At 52.7% G+C, this 20,243-nt stretch overlaps 1 protein-coding gene and 1 long non-coding RNA gene across 2 annotated transcripts in view; one reads left to right on the plus strand and one right to left on the minus strand.

The window, feature by feature from the left end:
* The window catches only part of LOC102921577 (uncharacterized), a 56,327-nt gene extending 38,745 nt beyond the window's left edge, over nt 1-17,582 (plus strand). Inside the window, exon 3 of the mRNA XM_016008864.3 lies at nt 16,840-17,582. Coding sequence (XP_015864350.2) covers nt 16,840-16,932 — 93 coding nt within the window. The 3' untranslated portion in view covers nt 16,933-17,582. The remainder of the gene's footprint in view (nt 1-16,839) is intronic.
* LOC143274186 (uncharacterized) lies at nt 5,268-8,208 on the minus strand. The gene is made up of 2 exons (XR_013052626.1): nt 8,106-8,208; nt 5,268-6,068 (listed from the first exon to the last, which is right to left on the minus strand). It is a non-coding gene; the product is annotated as an uncharacterized LOC143274186 (long non-coding RNA).
* Nucleotides 17,583-20,243: the final 2,661 nt, after the last annotated feature.

Raw genomic sequence — 20,243 nt, forward strand, 5'->3', positions numbered from 1 at the left:
CCCCTCTGCCCTGGCTGCTGTGGCCATCTTTCTGAACCTGACACATTTCAGACTCCCCCTGCCTCAGGTCCTTTACCTCCTGTTTCTTCCTGACCCCCTCTTCCCTCCTTTTCTCCTCTGTAATCAGAGTCAGTCCTACATCACTGCCTGCTCCTGCTCCTCCTGTGCTCATGGCTTGTTCCTCTCTCACACACAGCACACCGTTATTAATTATTTTCTTCCTCAATTAGAACTGGAGTTCCAAGAGACCGGGTCCCACCACCAGGATCAGACCTGTTGCATACCAAGGCTGCTTTGTATTTGCTGACTAGTGACTGTTTCCTAGACTTGTCAGGCAGACATCGCAGTCACCACAGTTAATCAGCACCAGGCGTGAGGGATGTTGCTGGGTAGCATCCAGACAATGGATAGAGTTTATGAGTGAATCTGTACATGTGGGTCCCAGCACAGTGGTGCATGGCAAATAGCTGTTGAATAAATGAAATGTAATGGGACTTCTTCTCCGTCTTCAACTTCAGGTCCAGCCCTGCAGGGGGATTGAGCCCCGGTTTCTTTAGAGAGGAAGGCCCACATACAGAGTTTTGGGGACAGGCAGTTTCTACTCTTTTTTGAACGATGCAGGAAGCCCTCTCTCTTTGATGTATCTACCATCAGCTGGGCCCTGTAATTTACTTACTGTACTTTAGCTTAGAGATGGATTTTTCATTTTAAAGGTTCAATAGACACTGATGCTTGCATTTGATTATTGATGAAGTCTGTGCCTGTAAGAACATGAGGGCTGTGTTCATGTCTAGGAAGGATGGTGGAGTGTGCCCAGATCTGTCCATAGAAATGCAGGGATTGGCTGGTGGGTTCTGATCAAATTACATTCTTATCTGGGGTGCACCATAGTGCATCTGCCCTGGGTGATGTGTCCTGCCCTCTTGAGGACCATGTTTTGATCTGGGGGAAATGACATATAAAGACTATTAAACATGGAGATAGTTTCTGGATGAGAACTTAACAAGCTTATTAGCGAAGAAGAGGCTATGGAACCAGACTGCTCTGGTTTGACACTGATCCACTACCTACTTGTGTTCTGGGGCCTGGGCCAATTCTAGAACCTTTAAATTGGCTTTTTGTCTCTGGGATGAGGGCCTGGTGCCCAGGAAGAGCTGGAGGCCTGAGGATGTTGTCAGGGGTCAGTGAGAGCCACAGATGGCTTCATCAGGATGCGTGACACTTTACACAAACAAGGCTAATGTTACAGATGACTCCTTGACATCTGAAGACAATAGAGCAGACAAAATGAAGTTTCGTTAGTTGGCTGACTGTGCTCCAAACCTGGCCTTTAAGGAGGATGATGACTCTCTTCCATTTCAGATGGAGAAATTAGAGAAACATTGTCTTAAACTGAGTGCAGCTGACTGGTCTGCACCTCTTCATGGATTCTCCCCGGATCCTTGGTTCTAAGCTGCTGTAGAGTTGAGCTGTCACTAGCCAGGGAGGAGTCGGTCTTCCTGGCGTGCCTGCGTCTTAGAGTGTCTAACTGAGCAGTGGGTGAAGCTGAGGGTGTCATTAAAGAATGGCAGTGTGGAAGAGCTGGTCACACTCCTGGGCACCTTCACACACGTGACGTCCTTTCTGGCTCCGAGGAGCTTGTTTATCAGTAGAGACTGCTCCAGGGTAGAGGAGACAGCAGCAACTGTGGGGGCCATCTCTTCGACCCAACTGTAGAATTCCTTTGCAGCCTGCTGTTCATCCTCTGCTTCCTTAGGCCTCGGCTAGAGATGGAGAGCTCCCTGCCTTTGGGGTCCCAGCCTAGCTCCCTGTAACTTCTGCTCATTGCTTCAGGAGCCCCGGCTTTGACATTCGGCTCACCCTTCATCAGTACACAGAGCTTTGGATCATAGGAGGTGTGTATGAGACAGACCTGTGCTCATGAGGTCCCCTTCAATATCCAGACACCTCTGAGCCAAGATTATTTTTTCCTGGGCAGGAGAGGCATGCAATTGGAAGTTAGTCTGGGGAATGGGACAATAACTCAAGCTGAAAAGGGAGGACTGTGACGTAGTGGGAATAGTAGAATTGAGAATCTATTCTAGCTGGTAGCAGCTGGCTCACCTTGTTTGGAGATGTATGGCCTGTAACCAGCTGAGTCCTGTGCCGCGCACCAGTCACCACAGACCTCTAGCAATTCCATGCCCTACCTGAACAGGTGTTTGTGACTTTTCCCCACTTCCTCTCCCTGCCTGCTGGGCTGGTTGTTTTCCTCCCATATTATTTTTCCATGCATATTATTTTTTCATGCACAGTTGCTTTATCAATGCGCCCTGTCATGATGAGAGCCGATTGGTGGATGCTTGCACTGTACTCAATATGCAGCAGGTGGTGTTTGCACACTTAGCTCTCCAGGTGCAACTGATCACCCCATTTTTTTCAGGTGAGAAGCTTGGGGCATAGAGAGATCAAGTGACCTGCTTATACCTGTTATAGCTTATAACAAATGGCAAAACCCGGGCTGTGCCCTGAGTCCTCACTGAGTAATTGCCTGCTGAGGGTTTTGTGAAGGGCTGCATGTTCCCTGCTCCTTCCTGCTTGCCCTGCCCCCACCACAACTGCCCTTAGGCTCTGATGACCCCCCTGTGGCCACATCAAGTGAGCAGTCCCTCTCCCCCAAACGCCTTCTTCAGTTGACTTCCAGGGCACACTAATCTTACCCAGTTTTTCCTGATCCTCTTTTATCTCTTACTGGTTCCTTTAAACTCCTCAAGATCCAAGCATTGGTTGACAGCAGGGCTTGATTCCCAGACCCTGTTTTGGCCTACTCATGAGCTTTCTGTAACCACAGTTCATCTCCCATTATCTTCTGAATCCAGACCAGCTTCTTGAACTGAAAGCTTCTTGAACTGCAGGCTGGCCCTGTCCAGCTGCCTACTCAGAGTCTTGGTGTGGTCTAACAGGATCTCAGAGCTGACTCACACGTCCAGGTTCCTATTTCTTTGCATCCACACACCTCCTGTGTCTTCCCTTCTGAGGTCTGTTGCTCAGACTAGTCTTTGGTCCGTTTCTGTCTTTCATGCACTTTCCCAATCTCTTGGCCTCTCCAAGTGCACCAAGCATGTGACCACATCTGCCCTTCCCCTAGACCGAGTCACCATCCCATGCATGAAGGCTCCATTAGTTTCATAGCTGAGGCCCTAGCTCCATTCTCCGCCTCTGGAGAATTTTTCCCCAGAGTTCTTATAAAATGTTAGCAGACGGCTCGTGGGGCTCATCCTGCCTTTGACCTGCCCCCACTTTCTGATCTTTCAGCATGATGCTTTCTTGCCCTCTGCAACCTGAGTGGCCTCTGGGTCATGCTAAGGTGTGCCAGACATGCCCACCAGAGGGGCCGACTCTGCTCTGCTGCCCACCCGGAAGGTCATCCCAGAAATCTCGACAGACCATTCCTTGCCTTCTTCCAGGCTCTGGTCCAGCGTCACTTTCTTCCGAATCCCTCCGCTACCATTTACTGGAAAGTTAGCAGCTTCCTGGAAGCTGGTTGTCTGGTCTTCTCACATTCCCGTGAATGAAGTCTGTTTCCCTACCTAGGGCAGCCTTTCTGCCTGTGTGGTTCATAGGTGGCTCCTTGCCATTGTCCCAATGTATAGTACAACTCAAGAAATCTTTGAATGAGAGACATTTTTATCCCTGATTTACAATGTAGTAATTGAAGGTCTAAGAGGCCACCATCCCTGGAATTACTGGGATAGGGCTGAGACCCTGCCATACCCTTAATTGCTCTGTGTATGCTGTCTTTTCTTGTTAAAAGTGCCACACAGAGTGCCTGTGGGGATGAGAGGAATAATGCATGGGAAAGCATTTTGCAAACCCCAGTTGCTAAGAAATACTACCTTCGTAAGTTATTGAGAACCCTGGATTTTCATGCTGGTTCTGTTCAGCCGCCCCCAGGTTCTGTTGTGCTCTGGGATTTGCTTTTAGGCATGACTGATCTTGGTGTTGTCCAATTTTATGTTTCCTTGATCCTTCTGCCCTCACTGTGAGGTGTGCTTCTGTCTGTAGTTCTGATCCCCTCCACATGTGTGCACGCACGCGCACGCACACGCACACACACACACACTCACACACTCCCGTCTGGGTGTGCTTGGCAGACCTCTGGCCTGTTAGCAGTAGGGGACAGAGGAGTGGGCACCTGCATGGCTGTCATTGTTCTTGTGCGTGTTCCCAGGAAAGCACTTCTGTCAGCAGCAGGTGCTGGGGGGGTCTGGTGCCCCATCTTTCTCAGTCTCCCCAGTAGCCTGCTGGCCTCTCACCCCTACTCTGTGGCAGAGTGGAGTGAAGCGTCACAGTAGGAGAAAAAGGCTGCCCTAGTCTCAGGCAGCTCCATAAACGACCTTCTTGGTGCGAGAGACCTGTGCTGAGAACAGGCTCGCCATCTGCCCCGGGCCTGGTTCCTGGACTCTTCATGTGTTGAGGGGCCAGACACAATTGCCATGGTCCTCAGCATCGTAACATAGACCCCAGGCCAGGCTGGGCTTGGTGGGCACAACTCCAACTCTTGGCCGGCTCCATGCTGTTGGCCCCTGTCAGTGTAGTGATGGGCAGAGAAAGCTGCACTGACCCTCAGGGGTTTGGGGCTGCCCAGCCCTCATGCTCATTCTCCTAGGATGGGGCCCAGCTTTTTACCTGGCACAGCTGTGCAGCCTGAGCCCCAACATGGAAAGCTGGGGCGCGCAATGAGTAAAGTGATATATCTTTAGAAACTGAAGCTTGCAAAGAGCTTTCTGGTACATTGTTCTAGACATCAGGGCAAGCCTGCCTTGAGATGGCCTCTGTCAGTAGCAAGTAAGACAGCCTGCAGGTCTCACACTCTTCCTGTGGCCTCAGATTTGAAATCTGATGTACAGGAAAAGTGGTCCATGGTCTTATGGAGATGATGCTTCTGGCCATTTTGGGGCAGCTACATGGAGCAGCACCTGAGCCATAAGAGCTAGGTTGGAAACACAGCTGTGCCTGTTTGGCACCTGGGGCTTGCAGCTCCTAGCCTCAGTTTCTCTGTCTGCATGGTACAGTTGCATGTTTGTGGAGTGCTAATATGGAGGGCGTGCCTGGGAAACAGTACCTACTGTTCTCAGTTGGTGGTTTGGTGGCCCCACGGATAACAAAGAGGCTTGGCTGCCTTGAATAGGTTCTGAGTTGTAGCGGTAACGCCCGCATTACCGATACCCGATCACCATGTCTGAGCAAAGGGCTGCGGATTAAAAATAGAGACAAGAGACAGCGAGTCATTCGCCACGACTGAATGTCGAATGCCGTTTATTGAAAGAGGGAAGAAACCTTAAATACAGGCTTACAGCACAAATGGAGGAACCCCCGGAGGGCAGAAGTTCGCTACCAATGGTCTACATTCCAGACCCAATGTTCTACATTCTTGCATCTAAGTTGGTAACACCCAAAATGCAGGATACACAAACAAGGAACTTCCCTTAAGCATTCAGAAGGGTGGATACCGGCAGGGAATCTGAATAGGGAGGACATCTGATCGAGGTCAGCAAGCAAGGCCGCAGCCACTCACAGTTGGGGGCCAGGGCCCATGGCGCCCACACTGAGTTCAAATCCTTGGTCAGTTGCTGCTCATTAAATATTTCATACATGTTTATTGTGGGTGTTCACTGGACTTGGCATTGTGCTTGTTCCCTTGTCATCTTTGAACTTGGAAAACTCATTGTCCTGATCTGATTTCTTTCATCATGTAACATAGTAGAAGTGGCGATCCTGTGGGATTGTGGTAATTATGAAAACGTGCTTGTGAGTGGCGCCTAGTTCCTTCCTGCAGCTCTTCCCGTTCTGATAGCTCGCTGAAGAGCTGTGTCACTTCAGCCGTGATCCTCCATCCAGCACGTGTCTGCTAAGTGCCTGTTACACCCAGGGCTTCCTGACTGCCACCAAGATTCATTTGCAGTCCCAGAGACGTCCAGGGTGAGTGACAGAGGCCTGGCCAGCTAGGCAGTGGCCACCAGCGAGTACTGTCATAAAGGCATAAACTGAGTCCTGAGGTTTCACAGACAAGTAGCCATTTCTTCTGCCTAGAGAGTGTTGGGAAGGTTATGAGCAAAAGCTGGCCAAGCGTGGGAAGGGCTGTAGCAGCTGACAGTGCATAGAAGAGGGTGCTCAAGGGAAGTACTGAATTAATTCTGAGTATAGGTACCCCAGCGTGTCGGCAGCCATGGGTATTCAAGGAAAGTACTGAATTAATTGTGAGCATAGGTGCTGTAGTGTGTCAGCAGCCATGGGTGTTCAAGGGAAGTACTGAATTAATTGTGAGTACAGATGCTCTAGTGTGTCAGCAGCCATGAGTGTTCAAGGGAAGTACTGAATTAATTGTGAGCATAGTTGCTCTAGAATGTCAGCAGCCATGGGTATTCAAGGGAAGTACTGAATTAATTGTGAGGATAGGTGCTGTAGTGTGTCGGCAGCCATGAGTGTTCAAGGGAAGTACTGAATTAATTGTGAGCACAGATGCTCTAGTGTGTCGGCAGCCATGGGTGCTCAAGGGAAGTACTGAGTTAATTGTGAGCATAGGTGCTGTAGTGTGCCGGCGGTCGTGGGTATGCTGCTATGAGGAGGCCAGGGAGAGCCAATGGCACTGGGCTGTGAAAGCCCTGGGGTGCTGTCACTGTTGTGGGTGAAGCCCCTGTCACTGACACTTCCAGGGGGGTAGAGCATGGGACTCCTTATAGCATCTTTCAGGCATAGCAGTGTCTGTGACAAGTGTTGTGCAAGCTACTGAGGGAATTCAGATGTTCCTAGGAGCCAATTTAAGAAAGAAAACAGGTGATGTTAACTTTATCTAAGCCTGGGTATCCAAAATGTTATCATTTCAACATGAAAGTACATTCCTTATTTTGGCACTAATCTACTAAAATATGGTCTGTATTAAGCAGCAGAGCTCATTTTGGAGATCTGCCACATTTAAGGTTTTATAAACTATGTGCGTGTGCCTCTGTATGGTATGTGTGCATGTGTGTGGAGGCCAGAAGAGAGCATCAGATTCCCTGGAGAAGGAGTTGCAGGCAGTTGGAGCTGCCCTATGTGGGTGCTGTGAACCAAACTGGGGTTCTTTGCAGGAGCATTGCTCACTCTTAACTGTGGGGCTTTCCCTTTGGTCCCTCGGCAGCATTTTAAATGCTCAGGCTTCAGTATTAGGCGGAGTGGGTTTAGTAGGTCTGGGATGAGGGAGTTGGGAGTAACCTGTGTTCTCCAGAGCCTGCTCTTGATAGCAGGAACCTGCCTTTGAACACATCTGCCCAGCAGCTGGTCAGAGAAGGGGGAAAGAAAACACTGAGGATTCTGTCTCCCATAGGTTATGTGGTGAATTAAAAAACAAAACAAAACAAAACAAAACAGAACAAAGCAGTGATCTGTTCTTCCCAGTGTCAGCCTCGGGGACAGGACGTCCCCTCTGGGTAGTAAGCTTCCCCCAGCCTCGGGGACGTCCCCTCCGGGTAGTAAGCTTCCCCCAGCCTCAGGGACAGGACGTCCCCTCCGGGTAGTAAGCTTCCCCCGGCCTCAGGGACAGGACAGCCCCTCCGGGTAGTAAGCTTCCCCCAGCGTCAGGGACAGGACGTCCCCTCCGGGTAGTAAGCTTCCCCCAGCCTCAGGGACAGGACGTCCCCTCTGGGTAGTAAGCTTCCCCCAGCCTCAGGGACAGGACAGCCCCTCCGGGTAGTAAGCTTCCGTGTGCTGCTCTCTGGGTGCTGCTTTGGCCCATTGGGTACACTTCTGGTAGTAGGTTGGTTCTGGTGTTTCAGGAACTCTGCAAAGCAGCCTTCATACCCATGTACAGAGGATAGGCAGGTCTTGAAAAATCTAGTGCCTTGCCAGGGGTCTTGTAACTGCATGCGGCAGAATTAAGGCTCGGCCCTAATCTCAACCAGGCTCTTATTTCCGGCTGTTTCTCTACTAGGATTCATTATGATCTCCGGTTGAGGGGAAAAGGGGTCATTTTAGAAATATATATATATGTTATGTGTGTGTGTGTATATATATGTATTTACCCATCAATGTGCACATGTGTGGGAGACTGCATGGTTATAATCAGAGAACAATCCATATACCCCTACCTCCAGTCTCTTCCCACTGGCCACTTAGAAGGTCCCAGGGTCGGCCAGTTGCCATGCGCTTCTATTGGTGGGAGTGGGACATAGCCTATGAAGTCCCATTAGAATCTGGTAGAACTCAGTGTTTGTGATGTTTCCGTTTCCTTGGTTAGGGGAGCTAGAGGCTGTGGGGTAACCAACTGGGAGCATCAGCTTCTGTCTTACTGCGTACATCAGGTATGTGCATTGTGATCTCCAAGCTAAAGAAAGTTGATTAAAGAGCGTAACTGCATGTGTGTAGCGAATCCTAGTGGAGAAGCAGTTAGTAAGAGCATGGGTGAGGACAGGCCCGAGCTGCTGCTGGGGGCGGGGCTGGGGGGGGAGGTTGAGGACAGGCCCGAGCTGCTGCTGGGGGGCGGGGGAGGTTGAGGACAGGCCTGAGCTGCTGCTGGGGGGTGGGGGAGGTTGAGGACAGGCCTGAGCTGCTGCTGGGGAAGGGTGAGGACAGGCCTGAGCTGCTGTGGGGAAGGTTGAGGACAGGCCTGAGCTGCTGCGGGGGGCAGGGGGAGGTTGAGGACAGGCCTGAGCTGCTGCTGGGGAAGGTTGAGGACAGGCCTGAGCTGCTGCTGGGGGAAGGTTGAGGACAGGCCTGAGCTGCTGCTGGGGGAAGGTTGAGGACAGGCCTGAGCTGCTGCTGGGGAGCCTCCTGAAATGGCACGCTTAGCCTCTTCTTCTCCGCAAGGGGCTGGTGAGTCCATCTCTTTAGACGTGGCTCTAAAGAGAGCTGAGGACAGCAAGGTGTGGAGAGTATGTCCAGAGAGTGGTGTCTGTGCAGGCTTATAGTCAAAGCTTGTGGGTTGGCAGTGGGTTGTGCTAGTCCCTCATTGGGTAAGCTGGGGCTCTGGGGGAATATTTAAATTGGGGCGCTATTCCATGTTCAGTGCAGAGAACATCAGAGCCAGATCAGGGTGAAAGGCATTTATCACCATGGAAACAGATACCAGTAACCTCAGGACAGAGGCCTGGGAAAGTTAGGTCCTCCCAGAGGTGAAGGCTGCCTCTGTTCCTGACCCCACCGTATTCTGCTCCTGTTGGTGTCACAGGGACACCAAGTAGTATGTAGATCTGTCTTCTGTGTGCCTCAGGGGAGGGGCTACTCATTTCATAGGCAGAAGCTTGTCCAACCACAGTGGCTCCTCATGCTTCTCAGAGTTCAGAACCGCAGGCCAGCTGGCTCAGCGTCTTTATGAAGAAAACGATCCATTTCCAAAGTCTTGCCATGTCTGCAAGGTACAGCCTTGGCCCAGAACACATGATTCCGTCACTCAGGCTAGCACTCGGGCTCCTCGGTATGCTCAAAGAATAGGAAGTACATGGTTAGAATGCCATTCATGTGGACCATTTTTCCATGTTTCCTATTTTTCTTTTTAGTATAATTATTTCAAGGCTCCTTTCCTTAGACCTACCTCCTAACTGCAGCTAACTTTTCCAGTTTACTTAAAAATAAAACCATTAAAAAGCCCAGGAGCCTTGTTTCTTTCCAGTGCAGTTTTAACCCTCCTGTGTCCACTCAGGGCAGGCAGAACCATCCCTCCTGTCCCCTCCAGTGTGGACCCACCCTCCTGTCCCCTCCAGTGTGGACTCACCCTCCTGTGTCCTCCAGTATGGACCCACCCTCCTGTCCTCCAGTATGGACCCACCCTCCTGTCCCCTCCAGTGTGGACCAACCCTCCTGTGTCCTCCAGTGTGGACTCACCCTCCTGTCCCCTCCAGTGTGGACCCACCCTCCTGTCCCCCCTAGTGTGGACCCACCCTCCTGTCCTCCAGTGTGGACTCACCCTCCTGTCCTCCAGTGTGGACCTACCCTCCTGTCCTCCAGTGTGGACCCACCCTCCTGTGTCCTCCAGTGTGGACTCACCCTCCTGTGTCCTCCAGTGTGGACTCACCCTCCTGTCCTCCAGTGTGGACCCACCATCCTGTGTCCTCCAGTGTGGACTCACCCTCCTGTCCCCTCCAGTGTGGACTCACCCTCCTGTCCTCCAGTGTGGACTCACCCTCCTGTCCCCTCCAGTGTGGACTCACCCTCCTGTCCTCCAGTGTGGACTCACCCTCCTTTCCCCTCCAGTGTGGACTCACCCTCCTGTCCTCCAGTGTGGACTCACCCTCCTGTCCTCCAGTGTGGACCCACCCTCCTGTCCTCAAGTGTGGACTCACCCTCCTGTCCCCTCCAGTGTGGACCCACCCTCCTGTCCTCCAGTGTGGACCCACCCTCCTGTGTCCTCCAGTGTGGAACCACCCTCCTGTGTCCTCCAGTGTGAACTCACCCTCCTGTCCTCCAGTGTGGACTCACCCTCCTGTCCTCCAGTGTGGACCCACCCTCCTGTGTCCTCCAGTGTGGACTCACCCTCCTGTGTCCTCCAGTGTGGACTCACCCTCCTGTCCTCCAGTGTGGACTCACCCTCCTGTCCTCCAGTGTGGACTCACCCTCCTGTCCTCCAGTGTGGACCCACCCTCCTGTGTCCTCCAGTGTGGACTCACCCTCCTGTCCCCTCCAGTGTGGACTCACCCTCCTGTCCTCCAGTGTGGACTCACCCTCCTGTCCTCCAGTGTGGACACACCCTCCTGTGTCCTCCAGTGTGGACTCACCCTCCTGTCCCCTCCAGTGTGGACCCACCCTCCTGTCCTCCAGTGTGGACTCACCCTCCTGTCCCCTCCAGTGTGGACCCACCCTACTGTCCTCCAGTGTGGACTCACCCTCCTGTCCTCCAGTGTGGACCCACCCTCCTGTCCTCCAGTGTGGACTCACCCTCCTGTCCCCTCCAGTGTGGACCCACCCTCCTGTCCTCCAGTGTGGACCCACCCTCCTGTGTCCTCCAGTGTGGACTCACCGTCCTGTGTCCTCCAGTGTGGACTCACCCTCCTGTGTCCTCCAGTGTGGACTCACCCTCCTGTCCTCCAGTGTGGACTCACCCTCCTGTCCCCTCCAGTGTGGAGTCACCCTCCTGTGTCCTCCAGTGTGAACTCACCCTCCTGTCCTCCAGTGTGGACTCACCCTCCTGTCCTCCAGTGTGGACTCACCCTCCTGTCCCCTCCAGTGTGGACCCACCGTCCTGTCCTCCAGTGTGGACCCACCCTCCTGTGTCCTCCAGTGTGGACTCACCCTCCTGTCCTCCAGTGTGGACTCACCCACCTGTCCCCTCCAGTGTGGACCCACCGTCCTGTCCTCCAGTGTGGACCCACCCTCCTGTGTCCTCCAGTGTGGACTCACCCTCCTGTGTCCTCCAGTGTGGACTCACCCTCCTGTGTCCTCCAGTGTGGACTCACCCTCCTGTCCTCCAGTGTGGACTCACCCTCCTGTGTCCACCAGTGTGGACTCACCCTCCTGTGTCCTCCAGTGTGGACTCACCCTCCTGTCCTCCAGTGTGGACTCACCCTCCTGTCCTCCAGTGTGGACCCACCCTCCTGTCCTCCAGTGTGGACCCACCCTCCTGTCCTCCAGTGTGGATTCACCCTCCTGTCCCCTCCAGTGTGGACCCACCGTCCTGTCCTCCAGTGTGGACCCACCCTCCTGTCCCCTCCAGTGTGGACCCACCCTCCTGTGTCCTCCAGTGTGGACTCACCCTCCTGTGTCCTCCAGTGTGGACTCACCCTCCTGTCCCCTCCAGTGTGGACTCACCCTCCTGTCCTCCAGTGTGGACCCACCCTCCTGTCCTCCAGTTTGGACTCACCCTCCTGTGTCCTCCAGTGTGGACTCACCCTCCTGTGTCCTCCAGTGTGGACTCACCCTCCTGTCCTCCAGTGTGGACCCACCCTCCTGTCCTCCAGTGTGGATTCACCCTCCTGTGTCCTCCAGTGTGGACCCACCCTCCTGTCCTCCAGTGTGGACTCACCCTCCTGTCCTCCAGTGTGGACTCACCCTCCTGTCCTCCAGTGTGGACTCACCCTCCTGTCCTCCAGTGTGGACCCACCCTCCTGTCCCCTCCAGTGTGGACCTACCCTCCTGTGTCCTCTAGTGTGGACCCACCCTCCTGTGTCCTCCAGTGTGGACCTACCCTCCTGTGTCCTCCAGTGTGGACCCACCCTCCTGTCCCCTCCAGTGTGGACTCACCCTCCTGTCCTCCAGTGTGGACCCACCCTCCTGTGTCCTCCAGTGTGGACCCACCCTCCTGTCCTCCAGTGTGGACTCACCCTCCTGTGTCCTCCAGTGTGGACTCACCCTCCTGTCCCCTCCAGTGTGGACTCACCCTCCTGTGTCCTCCAGTGTGGACTCACCCTCCTGTGTCCTCCAGTGTGGACTCACCCTCCTGTCCTCCAGTGTGGACCCACCCTCCTGTCCTCCAGTGTGGACTCACCCTCCTGTGTCCTCCAGTGTGGACTCACCCTCCTGTCCCCTCCAGTGTGGACTCACCCTCCTGTCCTCCAGTGTGGACCCACCCTCCTGTCCTCCAGTGTGGACCCACCGTCCTGTCCTCCAGTGTGGACCCACCCTCCTGTGTCCTCCAGTGTGGACTCACCCTCCTGTGTCCTCCAGTGTGGACTCACCCTCCTGTGTCCTCCAGTGTGGACTCACCCTCCTGTCCCCTCCAGTATGGACTTACCCTCCTGTCCTCCAGTGTGGATCCACCCTCCTGTCCTCCAGTGTGGACCCACCCTCCTGTCCCCCAGTGTGGACTCACCCTCCTGTGTCCTCCAGTGTGGATTCACCCTCCTGTGTCCTCCAGTGTGGACTCACCCTCCTGTGTCCTCCAGTGTGGATTCACCCTCCTGTCCCCTCCAGTGTGGACTCACCCTCCTGTCCTCCAGTGTGGACCCACCCTCCTGTCCTCCAGTGTGGACCCACCCTCCTGTCCTCCAGTGTGGACCCACCCTCCTGTCCTCCAGTGTGGATTCACCCTCCTGTCCCCTCCAGTGTGGACCCACCGTCCTGTCCTCCAGTGTGGACTCACCCTCCTGTGTCCTCCAGTGTGGACCCACCCTCCTGTGTCCTCCAGTGTGGACTCACCCTCCTGTGTCCTCCAGTGTGGACTCACCCTCCTGTGTCCTCCAGTGTGGACCCACCCTCCTGTCCTCCAGTGTGGACCCACCCTCCTGTCCTCCAGTGTGGACTCACCCTCCTGTGTCCTCCAGTGTGGACTCACCCTCCTGTGTCCTCCAGTGTGGACTCACCCTCCTGTCCTCCAGTGTGGACCCACCCTCCTGTCCTCCAGTGTGGATTCACCCTCCTGTCCTCCAGTGTGGACTCACCCTCCTGTCCTCCAGTGTGGACTCACCCTCTTGTGTCCTCCAGTGTGGACCCACCCTCCTGTCCTCCAGTGTGGACCCACCCTCCTGTCCTCCAGTGTGGACCCACCCTCCTGTCCTCCAGTGTGGACTCACCCTCCTGTGTCCTCCAGTGTGGACTCACCCTCCTGTGTCTTCCAGTGTGGACTCACCCTCCTGTCCTCCAGTGTGGACCCACCCTCCTGTGTCCTCCAGTGTGGACTCACCCTCCTGTCCTCCAGTGTGGACTCACCCTCTTGTCCTCCAGTGTGGACCCACCCTCCTGTCCTCCAGTGTGGACTCACCCTCCTGTCCCTCCAGTGTGGACCCACTCTCCTGTTCTCCAGTGTGGACTCACCGTCCTGTGTCCTCCAGTGTGGACTCACCCTCCTGTGTCCTCCAGTGTGGACCCACCCTCCTGTCCTCCAGTGTGGACTCACCCTCCTGTGTCCTCCAGTGTGGACTCACCCTCCTGTCCTCCAGTGTGGACTCACCCTCCTGTGTCCTCCAGTGTGGACCCACCCTCCTGTCTTCCAGTGTGGACCCACCCTCCTGTCCTCCAGTGTGGACTCACCCTCCTGTGTCCTCCAGTGTGGATTCACCCTCCTGTGTCCTCCAGTGTGGACTCACCCTCCTGTCCTCCAGTGTGGACTCACCCTCCTGTCCTCCAGTGTGGACCCACCCTCCTGTCCTCCAGTGTGGACTCACCCTCCTGTCCTCCAGTGTGGACTCACTCCTCCTGTGTAGACCTGGCCCTCCTGTGCTCCCAGGGCAGACCCTTGATCCTGTTTCTCTTTATCAGCTCTTCCCTGTGCTCTTTACTCTGCTTTTTCCCCTCCCCTTGCAAGTGTGTTCTCATTTCTGCTCCTTCCCATACCTATCTTTAGCAAGAGGACTCCCTTCCATTCTGCTAGACCCCAAAACGCCCTCTGGTCACCCTCATTATTAAAATAAAATCAGAAAACCTTTTTGGCCACACAGTCTTCTAGCAGAACTTCAAGGTAGCTGTCTGCCCTTTGCTTTTCAAAATGTTTGCCATCTCTCTTTACAGTTTGGGAGACTATAAAAGTGTTCATACTAACATGGACATCAGCTATGCATTGAATGTGTTTAGCCAATTTTTTTTTTTTTGATGGCAAAATCCCCTCAGGGAAGGAATCAGCATGCTCAATTATATTCCGAAATATAATATTAATTAGACAAGTAAGAAAAAGTTTGGGACATCAGCAGCCACATGCAACTGTTGGTCTCAACCCATCTCATGCCTACTGAAATCCTCCACAGCAGACACAGTGCAGTGACTAATGGGCACAGCTTATATCTGTCTCAGTGGTCTTCTCAGCAGTGACCTTGGCTTTCCTGAGCCCTGTGATGAGCATTCTCTTCAGTTTCTTTTTCTCTTCTCCATATCTACTGACCCACAGCTTCCAGGGTGCAGGTGTGTGAGCAAGGATCGGTCCCAGGTCCTCTTCTCTGTCTTCTATGCTGTAGTGACCTCCCCTAGTCCCAGTGAAGATCTGTGGGCAGACTCAGTTCCAGACTCTCAGCTGTCTCGTGGATATTTCCACAGAAACACCCAGTGGGCATCCTTACACATGGGCAGGTGTGAACAGAGCTGTAATATCTTCCTAGGATCTGTTCTTCCAAAGACTGGGCCTTCCTCTGGTCAGTTCTCTCATGATAATGTCACTAGCCAGCTGGTGGTCCACCCAGTGTCTCCAGACCATGGGGTCCTCCTCATTGTCTCTGCCAGGTCCTCACCGGCCACATCTGATATGCCAATAAGGCCTAGCCATTGGACTTCTGGCAAGCAAATGCAGCCTATTCCTCGTGTTGACTGCCCCACATCCACGAACCCACTGTTAGGATCCTGCTCTCACATAATATATCGCGATTATGGTTTCCCTCTATCTAATCCTCCCAGATCCTCGCTACTTCTCCCATCCAGGTCCACCCATTTTCTATCTTTCATTAGAAATAAACAGGCTTCTAAAAAATGATTATAATATCAAAAACTAACACATAAGAATAAGACAAAACAAACAAATGAAAGGAAAAGATGTGAAGAAACAGATATAGATGCAGAAAAATATTTGTTTGCACACTCAGGAATCCCGTAAAAATACTAAACTGAAAGCCGTAATATATACACAAAGGACCTATAGGGTTAAGAAGAGAGAAAAATATATAAATAAAAAAGTGATGAAAACTTAAAGCCCTAGACACGTTAAGAGACAAGAAACAAAGGTGCCGTTGAATTTGTTTTCTGCTGGCCATCTACTGCTGGAATGCAGCCTACATGCTTAAGAGTAGTTTGTCTCTCCAGTGAGATTCCCTTGAAGAAACCAACTTCATTTTAAAGGGATTATCAATTTGAGATAACTTCTGGGTTAGGGATGGTGGCATGTATTCACTTTTCCTTTCCGCTCTAGGACCCCAGTCTGGTATGGTGGGTATCGAGCTGTGCACATACAGAATCCTGACACCCACCACCGACTAGAGCATTCCCCTTTTGCTTCCCCTGGGACACAGTGCCTCCCTATGAGTGCTGAGTTGTTTTATTTTGCCAACTTGCCACAATTAAGGTCAATCAGTCTCTTCAGGCAGTTCAGCTCCTCTGGGTCTCCCCAGAAGTCCTTACTGCTTATAGCGCCTTGGAATATAGCCTTGTGCATCTGGTCGGTTTGGGGGACTTCCTGACCAAGTCTTCATGGATCTCCCTTAGAACTTCCTGAGTCTTAAGGAGCTTCCCTGTAGTTGGAGTTTTCTCCAGTCCTGCCTGGCCCACGGTCAGAACAAATCTCTCTCACCCACCAGTCCCGCAGCCACTTAGACCCAACCAAGTAAACACGCAGAGACTTATATTGCTTACAAACTGTACGGCCGTGGCAGGCTTCTTGTTATCTAATTCTTATATCTTAAATTAACCCATATCTATTAGTCTCTAAGTTGCCATGTGGCTTGTGGCTTACTGGTACCTTACATCTCACTTTTCATGGCGGCGGCTGGCAGTATCTCTCAGCCTCAGCCTTCCACTTCCCAGAATTCTCCTCTCCTTGTCCCGCCTATACTTCCTGCCTGGCTATTGGCCAATCAGTGTTTTATTTATTAACCAATCAGAGCAACACATTTAACATGCAGACATGCAGGACATCCCACAGCACTTCCCTGGGGGGGGGCGGGGGGATGTTTGCTGCACAGAAGGATCCAGAGCAAGAGCAGGGTGTCCTTATCTGCTGCTCTCCTCCTGCCTTGAGCCAGTGTCTCTCACCAATCCAGGAGCTTACTGTTTGACTACGCTGCCTGTCTCTTTTCCCCAGTGCTGGGGATGCGGCATGTGTAGCCATTCCCGGCCTGACACGTGGGGTACTGGGGACCTGAACACAAGTCCTCACCTATGTGGTGTTATCACTCACCCCCTGAGCCATCTCCCCGGCTCTAAGATTTCCTGTATTTCCTTTGTTCCGTTCCTCCCTGATCACAGTTGTTCTCCTTACAGAGGTCCCTGCCTGGACAGAGGATTGCGGCCCTCCCTCGAGACCTCTCTGGACGTATCTTCCCAGCATCCTCCAGCAAAGATGCGTCAGCTTAAGGGGAAGCCAAAGAAGGAGACGTCCAAGGACAAGAAGGAGCGCAAGCAGGCCATGCAGGAGGCCCGGCAGCAGATCACCACGGTGGTGCTGCCCACCGTGGCTGTGGTGGTGCTCCTGATCGTAGTGTTTGTGTACGTGGCCACGCGCCCGGCCGTCACCGAGTGAGCACCTCCCTTCCAGCTCTCCTCTAGAGATGTCTACAGTGCCGAGCTCCAAGCAGGAGTGCCCTGTCTTCTCTGGTCTTTGACTTGACTAAAATTTCTCTACTTGTTTGGGGGAGGGAATAGGGAACATTTTATCAGTGAATGTGCCATACACCTGATGGTCCACTTCATGTGCCTTTCAGACTTCAAAGCCGAGTGTGTGTGTGTGTGTGTGTGTGTGTGTGCGTGTGCGTGTGCGTGCGTGCATGTGTGTGCGTGTGTTTCTTTCCCCCTGAAATCGATGCAGAGCTGCACCCGGGGAGTGGAGGACTCTCTGGGTGAGGCTGTTGGAATCAGCACCGCCCTCCCATTCCTGCAACATGCTTTCCTGCTCCCATTCACAACTACAGGGGACAGCATTTCTTCTCTGTGCTTGATGGGATTTGAAATATGTTAACTCAAAGTGAAATATTTATTTTTTGAATAAAGGAGATAATAGTCTTAAACTGGGTATTTATCTAGTTGTGTCCCTTGCTCGGGCCTTGTCTCTTTCCCCTTGCCTGGGGCTGTTTCCACCTCCCCCTTCACTTGCTCCTCTTCTACACTTGCAGGAAAATGATGTCTTTTGACTGGGTCTTTGTAAGCCTGAGAAGGAAGTCTAGAGACTAGGGGCAAAGTGAGTGCTAACTGACCTCTTTAGCAAAGTGAGAGTTCTCCTTGGCATATGACCACACACACTTTCTGGCTGGTTAGCATTTCCTGCTGGATGCTATATTTGCAAATGGCAACACACCCTAATTCTGAGTGGTAAAAGGTCAGGCTAGCTTTTGTTCTTAGCTGATGGATGCAGGCTCTTGGCATTCCAACCGAGTTTTAAATGCAAATTGGCTGAGCCTCATTTTATTCCAGCAGCGGGCTTCCCAGGTCCTGGTGCCTGATGGAGCTGCCTCTTTGGAAGTCAGATCCCTGGTAACTGTTCCACGGGTGTCTCTTGGCTGATTACAGAGAGATTTGCAAGGAGGGAAGGGCTTTCCTACTATCAGTGGCTAATGACGAGCTGACAGCACAGATGTTACTGGATATTTGGAGACTACTGGAGGGAGCCTTTCCAGGAGAGAAAATGAAAGACTCCAGCTGAGATCTGGACGTGCCTATGTGGGTGAGGGGCTTGATGCCACCCCCTGCCCCAAGTGTCAGTGGCCCTGTGTAGAGATTTGCTTCAACAGTCGTCAGGTGTGAGGTTGGCAGAGTGTGTGACTAAAAGCTCTCAAGTGGGGGGAACTAGGGTTCTGTTTTGAGCCTCAGTGCCTGGCCCCAAGGCCCTGCTCAACCAGGAGTGGGAGGGAGGTCCTGTAGCCATTTCCTGTTTTCCACGGTGACACCAAGCTGCTGGCTGTCCCCTCCTCCTGTTTAATCCCAATAAAACCACTGTAATGAATGATAAGCGGTGCTGGTGGCGGCACTGGCTTCCTCGTGGAAAGGTCATGCGCCACGGCCACGACTACCTGGTTACAGAGAGCTTTATTAGGAGGAGGGGGCGGGGTACAAGAGAACCAGGCCTGGGAAGGAGCACTCGCAGAGAACAGAGGGAAAGATGGTGGGGTCGGGGGAGAGCAGAGCAGAGAGGGTGGGGTCTGTATCCGGCTTTTTAAGGGCTCCCCGTGAAGCGGGCTTACGGTGCTACATCATACATGCGCTGACTGCATGACCAGGCCATGTGCATGTAGTTGCCAGCGCACACTGATGAGGTAACATGCAAGACCCTGAACTGTGCATGTGTAGCTGGAGTAAGGGCAGAGTTCTAACAACCACTACCACAATTAGAGCTGAATTTGAATCAACCTTGATTTTGTATTGGGGTGCACTCAAGAGCCGGCCAGCGACTGCCTCCTAAGTTGGGTTTAAGAAAGCAGTCCTGAATCCATCTCTTGGACCCCTTTAAAGAGTAAAATTATGAATAGTTTTACAGAAGGGAGAAAATGGGGGGCAATAAGGAAATTAAAAAACAAAACACTTAAATCATGTGATCACCCACCATGTGATTAGGAGGGGTCATGGAGGGTCAGGGTATTCTCAAAAACAAATCAAGGTCCTGGGTTGGGGAAGGTCAGGTTCCAGGAAACAGAGAGCAACTCAACTCTCCTGGTAAATAGAAACTTATTTTTAAAAATACAGCGTAAGGGCTCCTGCCTTTAAAATGGAGTCAGGCAGGTTCTTCGCTCCTAGAGTAGATGTCTTGAAGACATTGCTAACATTCTGAACTGCCCCTTGGGGCCGGCCGCCCAGCTTCCTGACATCATTTTATGTAAAAGCCCTCTGTAAGAAAAAACTTCTCCCCTCCTTTTTCTTCTTCCTCTTTTCCCTCTTCATGAGGCTTTGTGCACCTCCCTTCCCTTCTCTCCTTTCCTCTCTTTCCTTTCCTCTTTCTCTCCATTCTCCCTCCCCCCTTAAACTTTCCACGTGGGGCCGTGTCTGCATGGTGTGAGTGTGTGTCCCTCACCCACTGGGGCACCCTGACCCAGCCACCAAGCCCTGCCCTGCATGGTTTCACAACATTAACGGACATGGCCAGAGCAGCCTTCCCACCAGAAGAACAAGGCCTGCCTGGCCTGGTGGCCTGGTCTGCATTTAGTCCTTAGCCATCTACAGGGCTGTGTGAGCACACTGTGCCTTGGTTTCTCTGTGAGCAGTTGCTAGAACATTCTAGGGAGATGAAACATCTAGTGGAAAGCGAGGTTTTAGGGTGGACCTGAGTTCTCACGCCAGCTGTGCTGCTGGAGCCTGAGTCATGGCCTGTGGGGACAGTGATAGTGGTGGTCACCCTGTCTCAGGGTGGGTGTGATGATTGAATGACAGTAGTGTTAATGACAGCCTCATAAATCACAGCACCCCCACCTCACTTGTACTAACACATTTTCTTTTCACACAGTTATCTGATGTAAGTGCTCATCTTTATCAAAGAGGCTAGGTGGTCGGGAAACCACGTCACACTGCAGTGGCAGGGCCCACGAGTCCAGGAAACTGAGTCACACTGCAGTGGCAGGGCCCACGAGTCCAGGAAACTGAGTCACACTGCAGTGGCAGGCCCAGCACTCCAGGAAACTGAGTCTCACTGCAGTGGCAGGGCCCAGCACTCCAGGAAACTGAGTCACACTGCAGTGGCAGGG

The sequence above is a fragment of the Peromyscus maniculatus genome, chromosome 7, assembly GCF_049852395.1.
Source record: "Peromyscus maniculatus bairdii isolate BWxNUB_F1_BW_parent chromosome 7, HU_Pman_BW_mat_3.1, whole genome shotgun sequence".
Lineage (NCBI taxonomy): Eukaryota > Metazoa > Chordata > Mammalia > Rodentia > Cricetidae > Peromyscus > Peromyscus maniculatus.